A 14,415-nucleotide genomic window follows, 5' to 3' on the forward strand; every position below is an offset into this window, starting at 1 on the left:
ATGACACCCAGTTCCTTTTCTTTGGCGTTATCCCCCAAGTTGGACCCTAGCGTCCGTTAACTGTGATTCAGGTTATTCCTTCCAATGTGCATCACTTTGCATTTGTCCACATTAAATTTCATCTGCTACTTGTCTGGAGAAGACAGCAGCCAAAGGGCCTTGAGCATGAGCAAATACTCAAGGCCCTGCAGTGGCTTAGCACTGAACATTGGCAACAGGCTTTTTCAGCACCGGAAGTGGGAAGAGGTGGATGCAGCACAAATCATTTTGAGTGCAAAGGAAGAACAGCACCAGTGGGCTCAAGGGTGTGTATGTTTGTAGTGGAGTATAGTAGCGCCAGGGGTTAAGAGAAGGGTTTGGAGTGGAGGGTAGTAGCGAAGGTGATCTGGGTGGGTGGTTACGTGCCACTTAAATGTAGCCACTTACTGTAGCAACTATAATACTGGCCTGGGTAAGGGAACAATTTATGCCCCTTGCTTTCAACCCTTAATCCCTATCTTGAATGTGATAACAGTAGACAATTTAAACAAGTAATTATTAGTTCTGGTCCCCCCATCTCAAAAAATATAGAATAGAATTGGAAAATGTAAAGAGAAGAGCAATAAAAATGATAAGGGGATGGAAGGACTCTCTTATAAAGATAGGCTGAACAGATTGGGGCTCTTTGGCTTGGAGAGGAGATGACTGAGGCCCAGATGCACTAAAGCCAATGATCGTTGCTAAATCTGTTTTAACAGCTTTAGCGATGATCACATTTGCCAACCGGATGCAGGCTCATTGCCTGGTTTTCTGCACGATTGCTCATTCCTCAATCCAGCCATGTAAATAAGCTGATTAATATTAAAATGCCATATAAACTAGTTGAGCGATTGATGCTCTAACTGTATTCTTAACTGTATCCATGACATCCTGTTTGCTTGTCTGTCTTGGCTGTTTAGATTGTAAGCTCTTTTGAGCAGGGACTGTTTTCTTTGTGACTGTACAGCGCTGCATGCATCTGGTAGTGCTATAGAAGTAATTTATAGTAGTAGTAACCACCTCTTCCTAGAAACCCCGTATTTTGGGATGTCCATAAGATATGTAAACAATGTACCTTACTTTCCTGGAATCTACTATCTGAGCTTTATAGGCTCTCATTTGGAAAAAAATATGCGTTGCGAGGTAACCTATGTTTGCACAAAAAAGAACTGTTACAAAACTGAGCAAGATGTCATTGCCCAATTCTACATCTATATTGAATCTGTATGGACAATATACAAGGTTGTTCACCCTCTCCAAGGTAGGGAGAACAAGAGGGCACTCTCTAAAGTTAAAAGGAGATAGATTCCGTACAAACATAAGGAAGTTCTTCTTCACTCAGAGTGGTGGAAAACTGGAGCGCTCTTCCGGAGGCTGTTATAGGGAAAAACACCCTCCAGGGATTCAAGACAAAGTTAGACAAGTTCCTGCTGAACCGGAATGTACGCAGGTAGGGCTAGTCTCATCTTGGGTACTGGTCTTTGACCTAGGGGCCGCCACGGGAGCGGACTGCTAGGCACGATGGACCACTGGTCTGACCCAGCAGCGGCAATTCTTATGTTCTTACACCATGTTAAAAAAAAAAGGTGAACGTCAATTTCATAGAAAGAAGATAGGTACCAGGTACTCCAGCATAATCATTAACTGAATGGTTTTGTCTGCATTAAAGAACACAACATTTTATTTCTGGAATGGCCAAATAGGCCAAATTTACCTCTCAGGCACTTCTAACAGAGTGAGACAGATATTATTCTCATTCCAAAGATATGTGAGCCATCCAAAGCTACATGTGCTTTCTCCTTCACCCAGGCAGACCTTCATGTTCAACCTTATCCACACAATCTTGCTGCCCCTGCACTCTTAAAAGAAAACCCAGCAATTTTATGGTACAGTAATCTGTTGCAGTTCACGACCCTCCTCATCTTTTAAGAAGCATGTTTGAAGGGCACTGCCACTCAAGCCAAATAGTGCTTGGAAGAAAACAAATAGGACATAAACATGGGGCCCTTTTTACCAAAACCAAATAGGAAAACACATTGTTGGTTTGTTTAGCAGAAAGCCACATTCATCCCCCAAAAAACAAAAAAGACAAAAAATCATAAATACAAAAACGGAGAAAAGCAGACCTCATACACGGACAGCCGGGACTGCACTGTACCCTAAGCCATCCGTATCATCATAGGTCTGAAAAAACTCCGTACACCAATATTATCACTCAGTTTCTCATCTATTTAAATATTTTTCTTCTTTTTTCATTATAAATTGAATAGAAATGTAGTTTAACTGCATAAAACATATTATGATGGCTACAGCGACCCCTCTTCCCTTCCCTGGTGTTCTGTCTACTGGCTCTGCAGGCAAACAGCCAGCCAATCCGCCCCTCTTCCCGGAACAGTCCCCCCCTTACAGACTCACTGCGGGCCAGTGGACTCACAGGTGGTCCAGTGGTGCAGACACACTGACAGTCCACCCCTCTTCCTGGACCCACCGCAGGACTCCAGTACTGCCATCAATCCCTCCCTCCCAGTGATTTTGTGCAACTAGCCTGCCCCCTCCAGGTCTACCTTAGGTCCTTGATGGTCCAGCAGTGAGGCGGGGCAGGACCGATTCCTTTACGTTTCTACGTGGCAGTCTCTGTAGTAAAAAAAAAAATGACTGCCACGAGATCCCACGGCAAACTTCATGACACTGCGAATGACTTGGAGTTGGTATCCTGCAGGGACGGGAACAGTGATAAATTTTCACTGTGTCATTCTCTACCCTATACCTTATATTCCTTTTGTATATATTATACTTAAATAGGATCTTCAGATGTTCCACCAATCTAGTTGTTCTTGTATCATTTGGAATTATGCACTGCATTCATCAATCCATTTCTCTACCTAATATCACTTTTCACTTCCATCAATAAATATTTATATTTTAGCTTATATAATATTTGACTTATCTGAATACTAGTTCTGTGGTGTTTAAGATGTCAGAGGAAGTCAGTCCCCAGCTGACATGTTTCACCTACTTGGCTGCTTCAAGGCTGTCTCCTAATAGAAAATATAATCAGTTATATTCCTATCCCCACAATAAATTTCCCCCCCCCACACACACACTGTATGCAAGAGACAACTTTACTTTTATTTAACCATCCTTTAAAAACCTTTTAAATATCCTTACCTAATCATACCGCCGTGGTCTACTTCCCTGCTTCTTAAGTCAAAATAGACATGGCATTTTTTTAACTAACTTTTTTTTTTTTTAATATTGTCTTTATTAGCAATAGATCTTACTGCTCATACTACTTGACTGCCTATCGTCACTCCTTAAAGATAAATCTTAAAGGTATATGCACAAATTTTTAAAGAAGTTTTGCCCATTTAATTTCTGAATTGAGACCAGATGGAATACTGTGTTTAATTTGAATATCCAGTATTACTCCTTAAAGTGTAATATATTCTCATGCATATACCTTAAATATTTATCTTTCAGGAATGACAGTAGGGAATCAGGTAGTATCAGCAGTAAGATCTATATAAAGTTGCTTGGAAAAAACGCCATGGCCATTTTGACTTAAGAAGCAAGGAAATAGACCGTGGCAATATGATTAAGAAAGCCAACTTAAAAGGATAGTTAAAATAAAAGTAAAGTTGACTCTTGCATACATTGGGGGGAGGGGGTTTAAAAATTTATTGTGAGGGATAGCAAACTGATTATATTTTCTATTAGAGGGCATCCTTGAAACAGCCAGGCAGGCGAAACATGCCGGAGGTAGTCGGTCCCCAGCCAACATCTTAAACACCACAGAACTAGAACTCAGATAAGTCAACTATTATATAAGCTAAAATATAAACATTTATGCAAGTGAAAAAGATAATTGATAGAGAAATGGATTGATGATGAGTGCAGTGCATAATTCAAATGGTTCAAGTCAACATAGTATGAATGTGCACCATCCCGATCATACAGTTCTTATGATCAGGATGGTGCACATTCATAAGAGAAAAGGGGGATGGTTCTTGATTCAGCCTACCGACGAAACATGTCGAATGACAGGTCCCTTCCCGATATGAACAACAAGACAAAAAAGATAAGTTTGTAACATATAGCTTCAGAATTGCTCAACTATTTGACTAAGTTATTGACTATAGCACTTTAACAAATTAAGCACTTTGTGGCATAAAGCACTTTATAAAATTATTAAAGAGGTTCACAGCGGGTCCAATGCGGAGGCCAGTGCCTAAAGTACCATAGCCATCGAAAACACTCTGATACTGGCACTTCTGAGGTCCTTCCTATACTTAAAGGATATGATATTATGCTTACTTGAACAATTGTGTGTATTATAATTCCAAATGGTGACACATCTGAAAATCCTATTGAAGTATCTATACAGTATAAACAGGGTACACCTGATTAATAGTGACTTTAGTAGTGGAAAAGCGTTACCAGAGATTTGAGCCAATTTCAAGACAGTGTTATTTTTCCACAACATGTCTAAAGTCCAAAATTTCCAGCCTAGAACTGGGTAACTAGTTGATATTATCTCGTTACAAAAAAAAATAAAAAATAAAAATAAAAACACTAGGCTCCAATCCGGGCAAATTGACTCCAAAGATGAAACAGGTGCAACATGTCGCATCCCTGCCTAAAAGTTACAAACCAATCCAGACTCAGTTCTTAACATTACAAAGCACACCATTCTTACACTACTTTCCTACCAAAAGGCATGCAAGTTAGAACGTGGAAAGACACAATGTTTTTTAACCAGAATATAGAATTCCTAAGAGAAAACGAAACGCAAGAAAGAAGTATTGCTACAGGAAGCAAAAACAGGATGGGGCGGAGCTTAGCAGAAACAGCAGAATGAACCAAGACAGAATAACTGGTAGAGGGGGAGGAGCGCCCATAGCCAGCCTTACCAAGTGGGTAGTATTCTCGCCAAAACAGGGATTTTTTTTTAAAGTTACAAGCGGGGTAGTTTTTCCACTCTACCGCCGCTAACAAGCCGGTACTCCTTCCTTTCTTGCTTCCGCAACCACAGGAAAAGAAAAGACGTGGAAGAAGACGGCACGAGTACAGAACTCCTACACGCATGCGCACCTGCACTGAAAAGATCGTCACGAGATGTCTACAAGCGAGAGCCTGCCGTACATCAACGGCCGCTGCTTCCGGCTTTACAGTGTTGCGCATGCTCTTTACAGTCCACTGCGGTAACTTCTGGCCGAAAAAAGAAACTGCAAACAGTGAAGCGGCGAGGTAGAAGATTGAGATGGAGGCCGCTGACCGAGAACAGATTTTTTTTTTCTATATGAGCACTATGACAAGGGACATGTACAAATAAGAGCCTACTGTACACCTATAGAATACTAGGCACTGCAGAACCGCAAGCAACAGCCATTGGTATACTACTACTATTATTTCTATAGCGCTACCAGACGTACGCAGCGCTGTACAGAGTTACAAAGAGTAAGAAAACAGTCCCTGCTCCAAAGAGCTTACAATCTAAACAGGCAAGACAGACAAACATGATGTCATGGATACAGTTAAGGGGAATGGTTAATCAGCTGGCTGGATTGGAGGCAGAGGAATAGGGTTAAGGATTGAAAGCTATATCAAAGAGGTGCAGTCTGCTTTTAAACAAGGGAAGTGACTTGACGGACAAACTCAGGTAATTTATTCCAGGCATAGGGGGCAGCTAGATGAAAGGAACAAAGTCTGGAATTGGCAGTGGAGGAGAAGGGTAACGTAAAGAGTGACTTATCTGAGGTACGACATTCTCTAGGAGGTGTATAAGTTGAGAGAAGTGAGGAGAGATATTGAGGGGCAGCAGAATGAACACACTTGTAGGTCAGCAATAAAATATTGAACTGTATGCAATGGCAGATAGGGAGCCAGTGAAGTGACTTAAGGAGAGGGGGTGACATGAACGTAGCGAGGTTGGTAGAAGATGAGTTGCGCAGTAGAGTTTTGCACAGATTGCAAGGGGGAGAGGCGACACTGAGGGATACCAGTTAGGAGTAGATTGCAGTAATTAAGCGTGAGGTAACGAGAGCTTGGACAATGGTCTGGGTAGTGTGCTCAGAGAGGAAGGGGTGAATTTTGGTGATATTGAAGAGATAGAAGCGACAGCTTGTTGGATATTCGTAGAAAATGAGAGGTCAGAATCGAAGACAACTCCAAGGTTGCGAGCAGAGGAGACTGGAACAATGACTTATTTACAGAGATGGAGGAGGAGGAGCATGGGTTTTGGAGGAAAGAGAGCAGCTCAGTCTTGGACATATTTAATTTCAGATGACAGCAGGACATCTAGGCAGCAATGTCGGCCAAACAAGCAGAGACTTTTTCTTGGACTTTAGGTGAAATTTGAGGTGTAGAGAAGTAGATCTAGGAGTCATCAGCATAAAGGTGGAGATCAGGGCACCGAGGGAAGAGGTGTAGAGAGAGAAGAAAAGAGGTCCTAAAACAGAACCTTGGGGTCCATCAAGTGCCAACGGAGTAGCAGCAGAAGAGGACCCACCAACACATACACTAAAGGTGCGTTGGGAAAAGTAGGAGGCTAACCAGGAGAGGACAGAATCACGGAATCCATACGAGGACAGCATATCAAGGACTAAGCTGTGATTTACAGTATCAAAGGCAGCAGACAGGTCAAGAAGGATAAGGATAGAGTAAAGGTCCTTATATCTGGCCATGAACAAGACACTGTACCCAATTTTGTACATTTTGCTAAAGTCCTATACCCTGATTAGAACTCGTGCCACAGCTTGTGCAGATGCCTCTACTTTTAAGCCAGGGATGTCAAAGTCCCTCCTCGAGGGCCGCAATCCAGTCGGGTTTTCAGGATACCCCCAATGAATATGCATGAGATCTATTTGCATGCGTTGCTTTCATTGTATGCTAATAGATCTCATGCATATTCATTGGGGAAATCCTGAAAACCCGACTGGATTGCGGCCCTCGAGGAGGGACTTTGACACCTCTGTTTTAAGCAGTTTCCCAACATTGGAGTGACATCTAGTGGGCAGACTTCACAGTCTACACCCCTGAGGCAGGCCTCCATTTGGAGGCCGAAACACAGGCCTTGTCAGGTCACATCAGTTTATATCAGAACTTTTTATGTGAACTTTAGAGTGAATTTATATTTATTATCATTGTGAATTTATTGGTACAAATAAAGATTGTCTATCCCTAGGTTGATGTGGTTTTTCCCACTCCCCACTTGTTCTGTTATTGGGATAATGACATCATCAATTGATTCTTTATTAAACATATGTAATTGGTACATCTTCCAATTACAAATTGCATACTTCAGCAATATTCTATTGGTTCTATTCAAGTCACATGGTTTCTGATAATTTTCCTTAGCAACTATAATGACTTAACTCATCACATGCTATTGGTTTCATCCCTGTCAGCAAGAGAAGGAAGTGAACAACATGCTCACCGAGGACATGCTGACCTTGTTGACATGTTCTATTCTATTGCAAACATCTATTTTACAAAAACTTTTAACATTTGCTAGACAATACACTTCTGTAGGCTACAATCACATGGTTACAGTCACATGTTTCCCCTAACTCTACAAGACATTCCTATGTCATACTGGTAAACAGCTAAGTCTCATCTCCTCAAGCAGTTGTCAAGGGAACAGTACAAAATATGTTAGTTCTGAGGTCAATATGCCCTTAGTTATGACTTTGAGCTAAAATTCAACTGCAGTGTTTGGGTTAACACATACATGGAACCTAAATATTTCTCTCTCTGGTAACAAACAATATGTAATCTGTGTGCTATCCATATTAATATGAACAAACCAAAAAGAGGGCCTGGGTATTCCACAGTCATAAAACAGAAGTCCAGACACAACAAAAGAAAGGACTAGAATGCAATGATCTTCACAAGGTGTTTATTAAGACAAGTCAATATAAATAATATAAAATAGTCTTCACTTTATGAATTACTGACATGATGTAGAATGGATCCATATTAACATAACAAGACTATTTATATACCACAAAATGCCTTTCGGTTCGATGCGATTAACAAAAATTTAATACAAGAAAAAGAAAATGTTAACAACAATAAAAATGTATCAGTTCTCTTGCTGTGAACCGCCTGGAACTTCTGGTTGGGCGGTATATAAGAAAATAAATTATTATTATATAGAGATGCACTCACTTCATATTGAAGGCATTTGGTTGGAATACTTTTGTCATATACTTGATTCAGTATTAATGGAGACAGCGGTATAGTCACAACTAAACTGGAGACATGGGGCTGTTGGAAAGGTACCCGTAGTGAACAATACCCCGCCATCAGCAATGAGTCTTAGATGATCGGTTTTGGTTGCATACCATTAGAACCTGGCCTTTAAGGTTTCAAGGTGGGTAGGCACTAGTTTGAGAACAAAATGGTTTTTACCGCTTTCCGGAAGGGCTTTCCCACTGCAGCTCCTCATGGGCAAGTTGCTTAACCCTCCATTACCTCAGACAAGAAACTTAGGTGGGCTTTTAAAAAGGTGCATATCCCAAGCTGCCCATTGTATTCCTTGGAAGTGCACCTTTGTAAAAGGACCTATTAAGATTTATGTGAGCAGCTTGGGAGAGAGACTTCACCCATCCCCACAGTTAATCTCTTCCACCTCCACCCATACCTGCAGGAGTCAACAGTTATCGTATTATTTACTTGCTCACAGCCTCCTGTGTTTGGTTTTTTTGTATGGCATTATTCACTATTTAACCAATGAATGTTCCAAGCCTCATTCTGATACTACAATTGCCGTTCTGTGTATTTCAAGCCTCATTCTGGAGTGGCCAGAAATTTTGGCTATATTGTACTACTCCTACTGTGGATAGGCTGAAGAAGGAGTTTTTTTGACTACACTGGTACTACTCCTCCTGCTGTGGATAGGTTGAAGAAAGGGGAAACTAATTTGGAAGAGCAAGACGGACCACTTACATATAAACACTTTGATTGTAACCACAGAAAGATGTTACTCTATATCAATTCCCATTCTTCTCTTCCTTTTGGGCAGGTTGTTGGAAGGGAATGGAAAGTATTCAGGAAGTACTCCATTTGAGGAATCATACAGTACATATGGAACATGGAGGAAAGATCATAAAGCTTGATCTATGCATTTGGGAATGCTGGGGGTTGTGTTAAATTGAGGAAGTGGGATAAGATGCTTAATTGGAATAATGTATTTAGAGGATAATAATGAAAGCCATTTCCTCAGGTAAAATAGTGTTTGTTTAATTAGTAGAAATTAGGGCTTTAATTATTGCCAAAACTGCGGGTCAGAGAATATGAATAGTGCTCAACAATGCAAAGTGTGGTCCACTGCAGTGGCACTTGTGAGGAAAGGGGTAGGTGATGGGTTTTTCTGTTTGAAAATGTTTTTAACCCTATCCAATCACTTGTATTTAAAGTTGTCAGCTCAATACAATATTATTTTGTTTTGCTTCAGCATTTACTTGGTGTGCAATAGCCGTTGGACTGGAGATGCTTTCCCATCCCCAACCCTTCTCATTTCCTGTTACCGTATTTGTTTATAATTATTTCAGGTACCGCTCTTCTTGAGGGGACAAATCAAAGCGGTTTACAAACAAGTTAACAATCGGATAGAAAAGAAATACACCAAAAATCTCAAAAACCTTCCAACAGTCTCACTTATCTTAAGGTTGCCAATTCTCCCGTTTAGTTGAACAGGCTGAAAAACAGTCCTGGTGGTTGTTCCTATTGCCTGCAAATCCGTGCAAGCACTGGGCCAAATACGAGGACAGGAGCAGCATGTTCAAAGGATCGGAGGGAGATGGCAATCCCATACACATCCACTAACGCCCCTAACCTTCAATTTATCGGGTCACGTGCTCGTCCTTCCGAGCTAGATAGCAAGCGCATGCGCTGCTCCCTTATACAGTGCGGGGGAGAGGAGGCTGATAGCTGCTGTGCATGCTAGTCTAGCCTGTGCGAGGCGCTGTAGCGGCCCGGTTGCTATGGCAGCGGCTTAGCTACACAGTCGGACCCGGACGGTTTTCCAGCATCTGGCGCGCGCAGCCAATGTGCAATCAGAGAAGGAAAGATGTCGGGCGCCGGGCCGCAGGACCATAGGAAACAGTTTATCTTCACCACCAGCGAGAACTACTTTGGGCTTCGTTCCTCCAACAAAGAGGCCTCGGTCCTGGAGAGCAGAGAAATCAACAACTTCCTCGATGATGGAAATGAGTTTGTGCTCTCCGTGCAGAAGTCTGGCCAGCGATTGGCTTTTTCCAACCAGGTAATTAAGCCTAGGAAGGTCCGCTTAGGCTTTCTCCCATTGGTAGCTCACTAGGAGGGAACTTTAAAGAGTGCTTTAAACCTCTCTCATACCACGCCTCCTCTTCCTCCCTGCGGTTCCTTGATCCTCTCTTGAAGTGTTTAGATTTGGATTACAAAAGGTTTTCCTTCCCGTCTAGGCTTCAGAACCTTTATTGTTTTTGCTCATGTGGTTATTGAAAGGGAAATATCCAGCATTTTTCAAAGTACTTCAGTAACAGTAAAAAATACTTGTTCTGACAGGGTTTGTACTAGGTTATGATTAAGAGAATCTCTGAAATACTCGATTTCCATATAGCAAAGAATACTTTATCATCTGCATTAGAAGTAGTGCTATCTAATTCATCATTTGCATCTTCATCTTCGTTATCACTATAATTCTGGCCAATTATAGAGAAGGCTTTCACAGATTTGAAATCATTGTCTGTTCTCATCACCTCTTGCTTAGACTACTGCAACGTGCTTCTCTCAGGTCTTCCGCTCAACCATCTCTTCCCCCCTTCAATCCGTGTAAAATTCTGCTGCACAACATATTCTTTGAGAACAGCCACGCACGCATTACCTCTCTCCTCAAATCATTTCATTGGCCCCCATCTATTTCTGAATACAGTTCAAACTCCTACAACTGCACTCACTCTGCAGCCCCTCAATATCTTTCCACATTTCTATTCCCCTATGCTCCCTCCCCCCGTGAACTCCTTTCATCGGACAAGTCCCTTCTATCTGTACTCTTCTCCATTGCCACCTCCAGACTTCATCTGTTCTATCTTGCTGCACATATGTATGAAAAAAACTGCCTGAGTTATTATGTCAGGTGCCATCTCTGGCTGTAATCGAATCCAAGCTAAAAGGCCAGATTTTTTGATACTGCTTCAACTCCTAACTCTCACTCACCATAAAATTACCGATGTCCATCTTATCATATCTTTCTGCAAGAAACTTCCCAACCCCTATATGTCTTGTCTGTCTGTCCAGTTAGATTGTAAAGCTCTTCTGAGAAGAGACCGTCTATTGCGTGTTGATTTTACAGCGTTGTGTACGCTTTTCAATGCTATAGAAATGATAAACTTAGTTCTAACAAGTTTTCATTTGATGGGAAACTGAATATTTTTAAGAATATGAAATGTGGGGGAACCCTTCAGTCTTAGGGCCAGACTTACAGGCTCCAAAGACTTATCTGTCCAGTAGACAGTCATCCAAAAATAACATATTCCTTGGGATGGCCCACCGTCTGTTGTGGTAAAGACATATCTATCTATCTATCTATCTATCTATCTATCTATCTATCTATCTATCTATCTATCTATCTATCTATCTATCTATCTATCTATCTATCTATCTATCTATCTATCTATCATCTCCACTTCAAAATGATCCAAGTCATCTCTGTTCTATCTATCTATCTATCTATCTATCTATCTATCTATCTATCTATCTATCTATCTATCTATCTATCTATCTATCTATCTCCACTTCAAAATGATCCAATTCATCTCTGTTCTGTTTATGTCCTTTATATCTGAGGGCAGGTATTCAACTGTTCTTGGAGAACAATTATTAAAGGTAAACAGTTCTGCTGTTCTTTACAGTGATAAGTGAACTAACAAATTGCATACGGCAGATAGCTAATCTTATGTTTATGTATGGACATTTTCCCCAGATTCTATAAAAGGAGTACAATGTGTGCACAATTAAATTGGCAAATGAGCCAATTAGTGTCAATAATTGGGTTCTAATAATCAATTTTTGGCGTTATTGCTAGGCACTATTCTATAAAGATCTGAATGCAAATCTTAATAGCACACGGCTCAAAAGGGGGACTAACCATGGGAAAGCATGAGCAGGTCAGTGTCATTAATTAAGATGCATGCAGTATTACCAAATATCAGGGATCCACACCTATTTTACGCAACTGGATTTACACCAAGTTTTAGTTGGTGTAAATCCTCTTGCCTTTTGAATGCCATTCTTTTACATCCCTTCCGGAATCAGTGCGACAGGTGTTCAATCTGTACCCGCGAACTGGGTGTTGCAGAAATCCACAAACCTTGTGCTCCTCCTACTTGACTGTGAACAACAGAAGCCCCTGCTGTTTTAATTTTCTGCAAGCGAACCATGCAGAAGTCTTCTGCTCTGCTGTGCTCCTTTTTCTTATTTTTTTCCTTCGTAAGTTTAATTTTTGGCGGTTCTGATGCAGTAAGACCCCCTTTGGAGTGGTTCTCTGCCGGGGAAAGGAAGCAGTTTCCGCAGACTGCAGCTTCAAGGGAAATGTATATGGACCTGTGGAGCCAGCCTGCTGTGTGCTACCTTATTGGTCTTGGAGTTCGTTTCCATAGGGGTTAGCTTATTTTCTGACTTGGTCAGGGGTTCAAGTGTAGGCTGTTTGTACCCTGAGTAACATCCCACTGGGTACGAGGCATAGGCTGCATTTTTCCTACCCCTAGTTGTGTGGTGAAGTAAAAGGCTGCTTACTTTACCTCACTGGGGATCTGTCGTGAAGGGAACCCCCCCCAAATAAAAATAAAACCCACAAGATTACATTGTATATTCCAAAGCAAATAACTTTTTATTCTAGTAATAAGTATTATAGCAGCATTTGTCAAATCAGAAATAAATCAGTCTGGACATATACAATGGAGAGAAAAAAACCTCATACAAACAGTGCCAGCATATTTCTGTAAGTATGGCACAGCTTCTCTAAAGAAACTCTGCCAAAGCATGGGGGTTTTATACAGAAAGTATCTTTGTCTTATTCACAGCCAGGGGAATGGTCTATGTATCACCCTATTGGAGCAGACCAACTGCCTATCTAACCCTCTCCTAGTCCATGCCTTCATTCTTCCCTAGGAGGCCCTGGACAGGCATAGCTTCTGGAACTTCCTTCTTCTTGAAGTTTACATTTTTCACACGGGTACATCAGTATCAGTGGATTAGCCTGGCATCACTTTATCAGTTATTAGGTTCCCGGATGGAGTGTCCTGCTGACTTGCATTTGCTTTCAGTACTGTCATTGTCTTTCCAGCACTGGTTGGTGTCCTTGAGAAACTTCACAGCAAGAAATATACACACTCACATGCCACACATTAGCATCTCAGCATCTGAACGGAAACCAGTTTGCACAAGCCTGTGACTTCAGCAATTCCAGCAAAATTCAGGAATAGGTCTCACAACCTGTAAAAGTCTCCCATAGGCTTTTGTCATCTATCTCAGTGGAGAGGTTCTATGTGTGTGTGTGTGGGGGGGGGGGGGGAGGGGGTGCGCGTGGAGGTTTTGGTCAGGGTCTGTCCGTCTGGCAGCCCGAAGATTGTGGTGATCAGATGTCTGGAGACACTTCTGAAGCAGAAAATCCTTTCCCTTTCTTCAGCTGCAATAGTAAAACTGACAGACAGGCAGGTAGGCACTTATTACTGTGAGTACATCTCTATTATATCCTATGGGAAAATCAGTGGCAGTCCAAAAACGGCATTTTTGAAGAATTCTGGTAGTAAGGTTCAGGTCTCCCACCTCCAGTCTAAATCAGCATTTTTTATTTTTCCGTATCTTTTAATTGGGCTGTTTTTGGTGCAAATTGACTGACAGCGGCCATCTTGGTTTTTAGCATTCTTTTTTTCAAAGTTTTAAATTCTGTCTCAAAACCCCTCAATTTTGCTGAAAATAAGTAGGAATGGACTCAGCTCCTAATATGTCAAATTTATGAGTGGATTGTGCCGGTTTGTCAGTGGAGGAGCATCCTTCTGCTGTGGCATGCGTAGGTGGAAGCTTCGAGCCTTGCCTCCTCCAGGTCCTCTAGGGCTGGGAAGCTGGCCAGGGTCCATGAACTTGGATGAAAATCCTGCCAAAGGTCAATTCTTTGCGATGGCACAAACCCAGAATTCCGGTGATGCCTTATAGACCTTGTCGTTGGTCCATCTCATCCCAGCCTTTGTGGAATGGTTCAGCTGGATTTTTCAGAGGACCCTGATCCAGGTGAGGATCACTCTATACGAGGTTGAAAAGATGACGGTGAAAGCTAGAAGGATTCTAGGGTGCATAGGGAGAGCCAGAATTCATTGATAAATTTTGATACCGTACGCCACATCGCGATTTCTTTGT

General features: G+C 41.7%; 2 protein-coding genes across 6 annotated transcripts in view; one reads left to right on the forward strand and one right to left on the reverse strand.

The window, feature by feature from the left end:
- DCUN1D5 (defective in cullin neddylation 1 domain containing 5) overlaps positions 1-5,109 on the reverse strand; it is a 47,538-nt gene extending 42,429 nt beyond the window's left edge. Inside the window, exons 1-2 of one of the 3 annotated variants that reach the window (XM_033949393.1) lie at positions 4,929-5,103; positions 2,583-2,731 (exon numbers count right to left, since the gene is read on the reverse strand). The gene's annotated coding sequence lies outside the window, so the exon portion shown is untranslated. Of the gene's footprint in view, positions 1-1,732; positions 1,878-2,582; positions 2,732-4,928 lie in introns of those variants that run through there. The other 2 variants (XM_033949391.1, XM_033949392.1) reach the window with 2 other exon arrangements.
- A 4,111-nt stretch (positions 5,110-9,220) lies between these two features.
- DYNC2H1 (dynein cytoplasmic 2 heavy chain 1) overlaps positions 9,221-14,415 on the forward strand; it is a 499,560-nt gene continuing 494,365 nt past the window's right edge. For 2 of the 3 annotated variants that reach the window (XM_033947953.1, XM_033947954.1), the window contains exon 1: positions 9,296-10,285. In XM_033947953.1, coding sequence (XP_033803844.1) covers positions 10,091-10,285 — 195 coding nt within the window. In that variant the 5' untranslated portion in view covers positions 9,296-10,090. Of the gene's footprint in view, positions 9,245-9,295; positions 10,286-14,415 lie in introns of those variants that run through there. The other variant, XM_033947955.1, reaches the window with a different exon arrangement.

Source organism: Geotrypetes seraphini, chromosome 6 (genome assembly GCF_902459505.1).
Source record: "Geotrypetes seraphini chromosome 6, aGeoSer1.1, whole genome shotgun sequence".
Classification (NCBI taxonomy): Eukaryota; Metazoa; Chordata; class Amphibia; order Gymnophiona; family Dermophiidae; genus Geotrypetes; species Geotrypetes seraphini.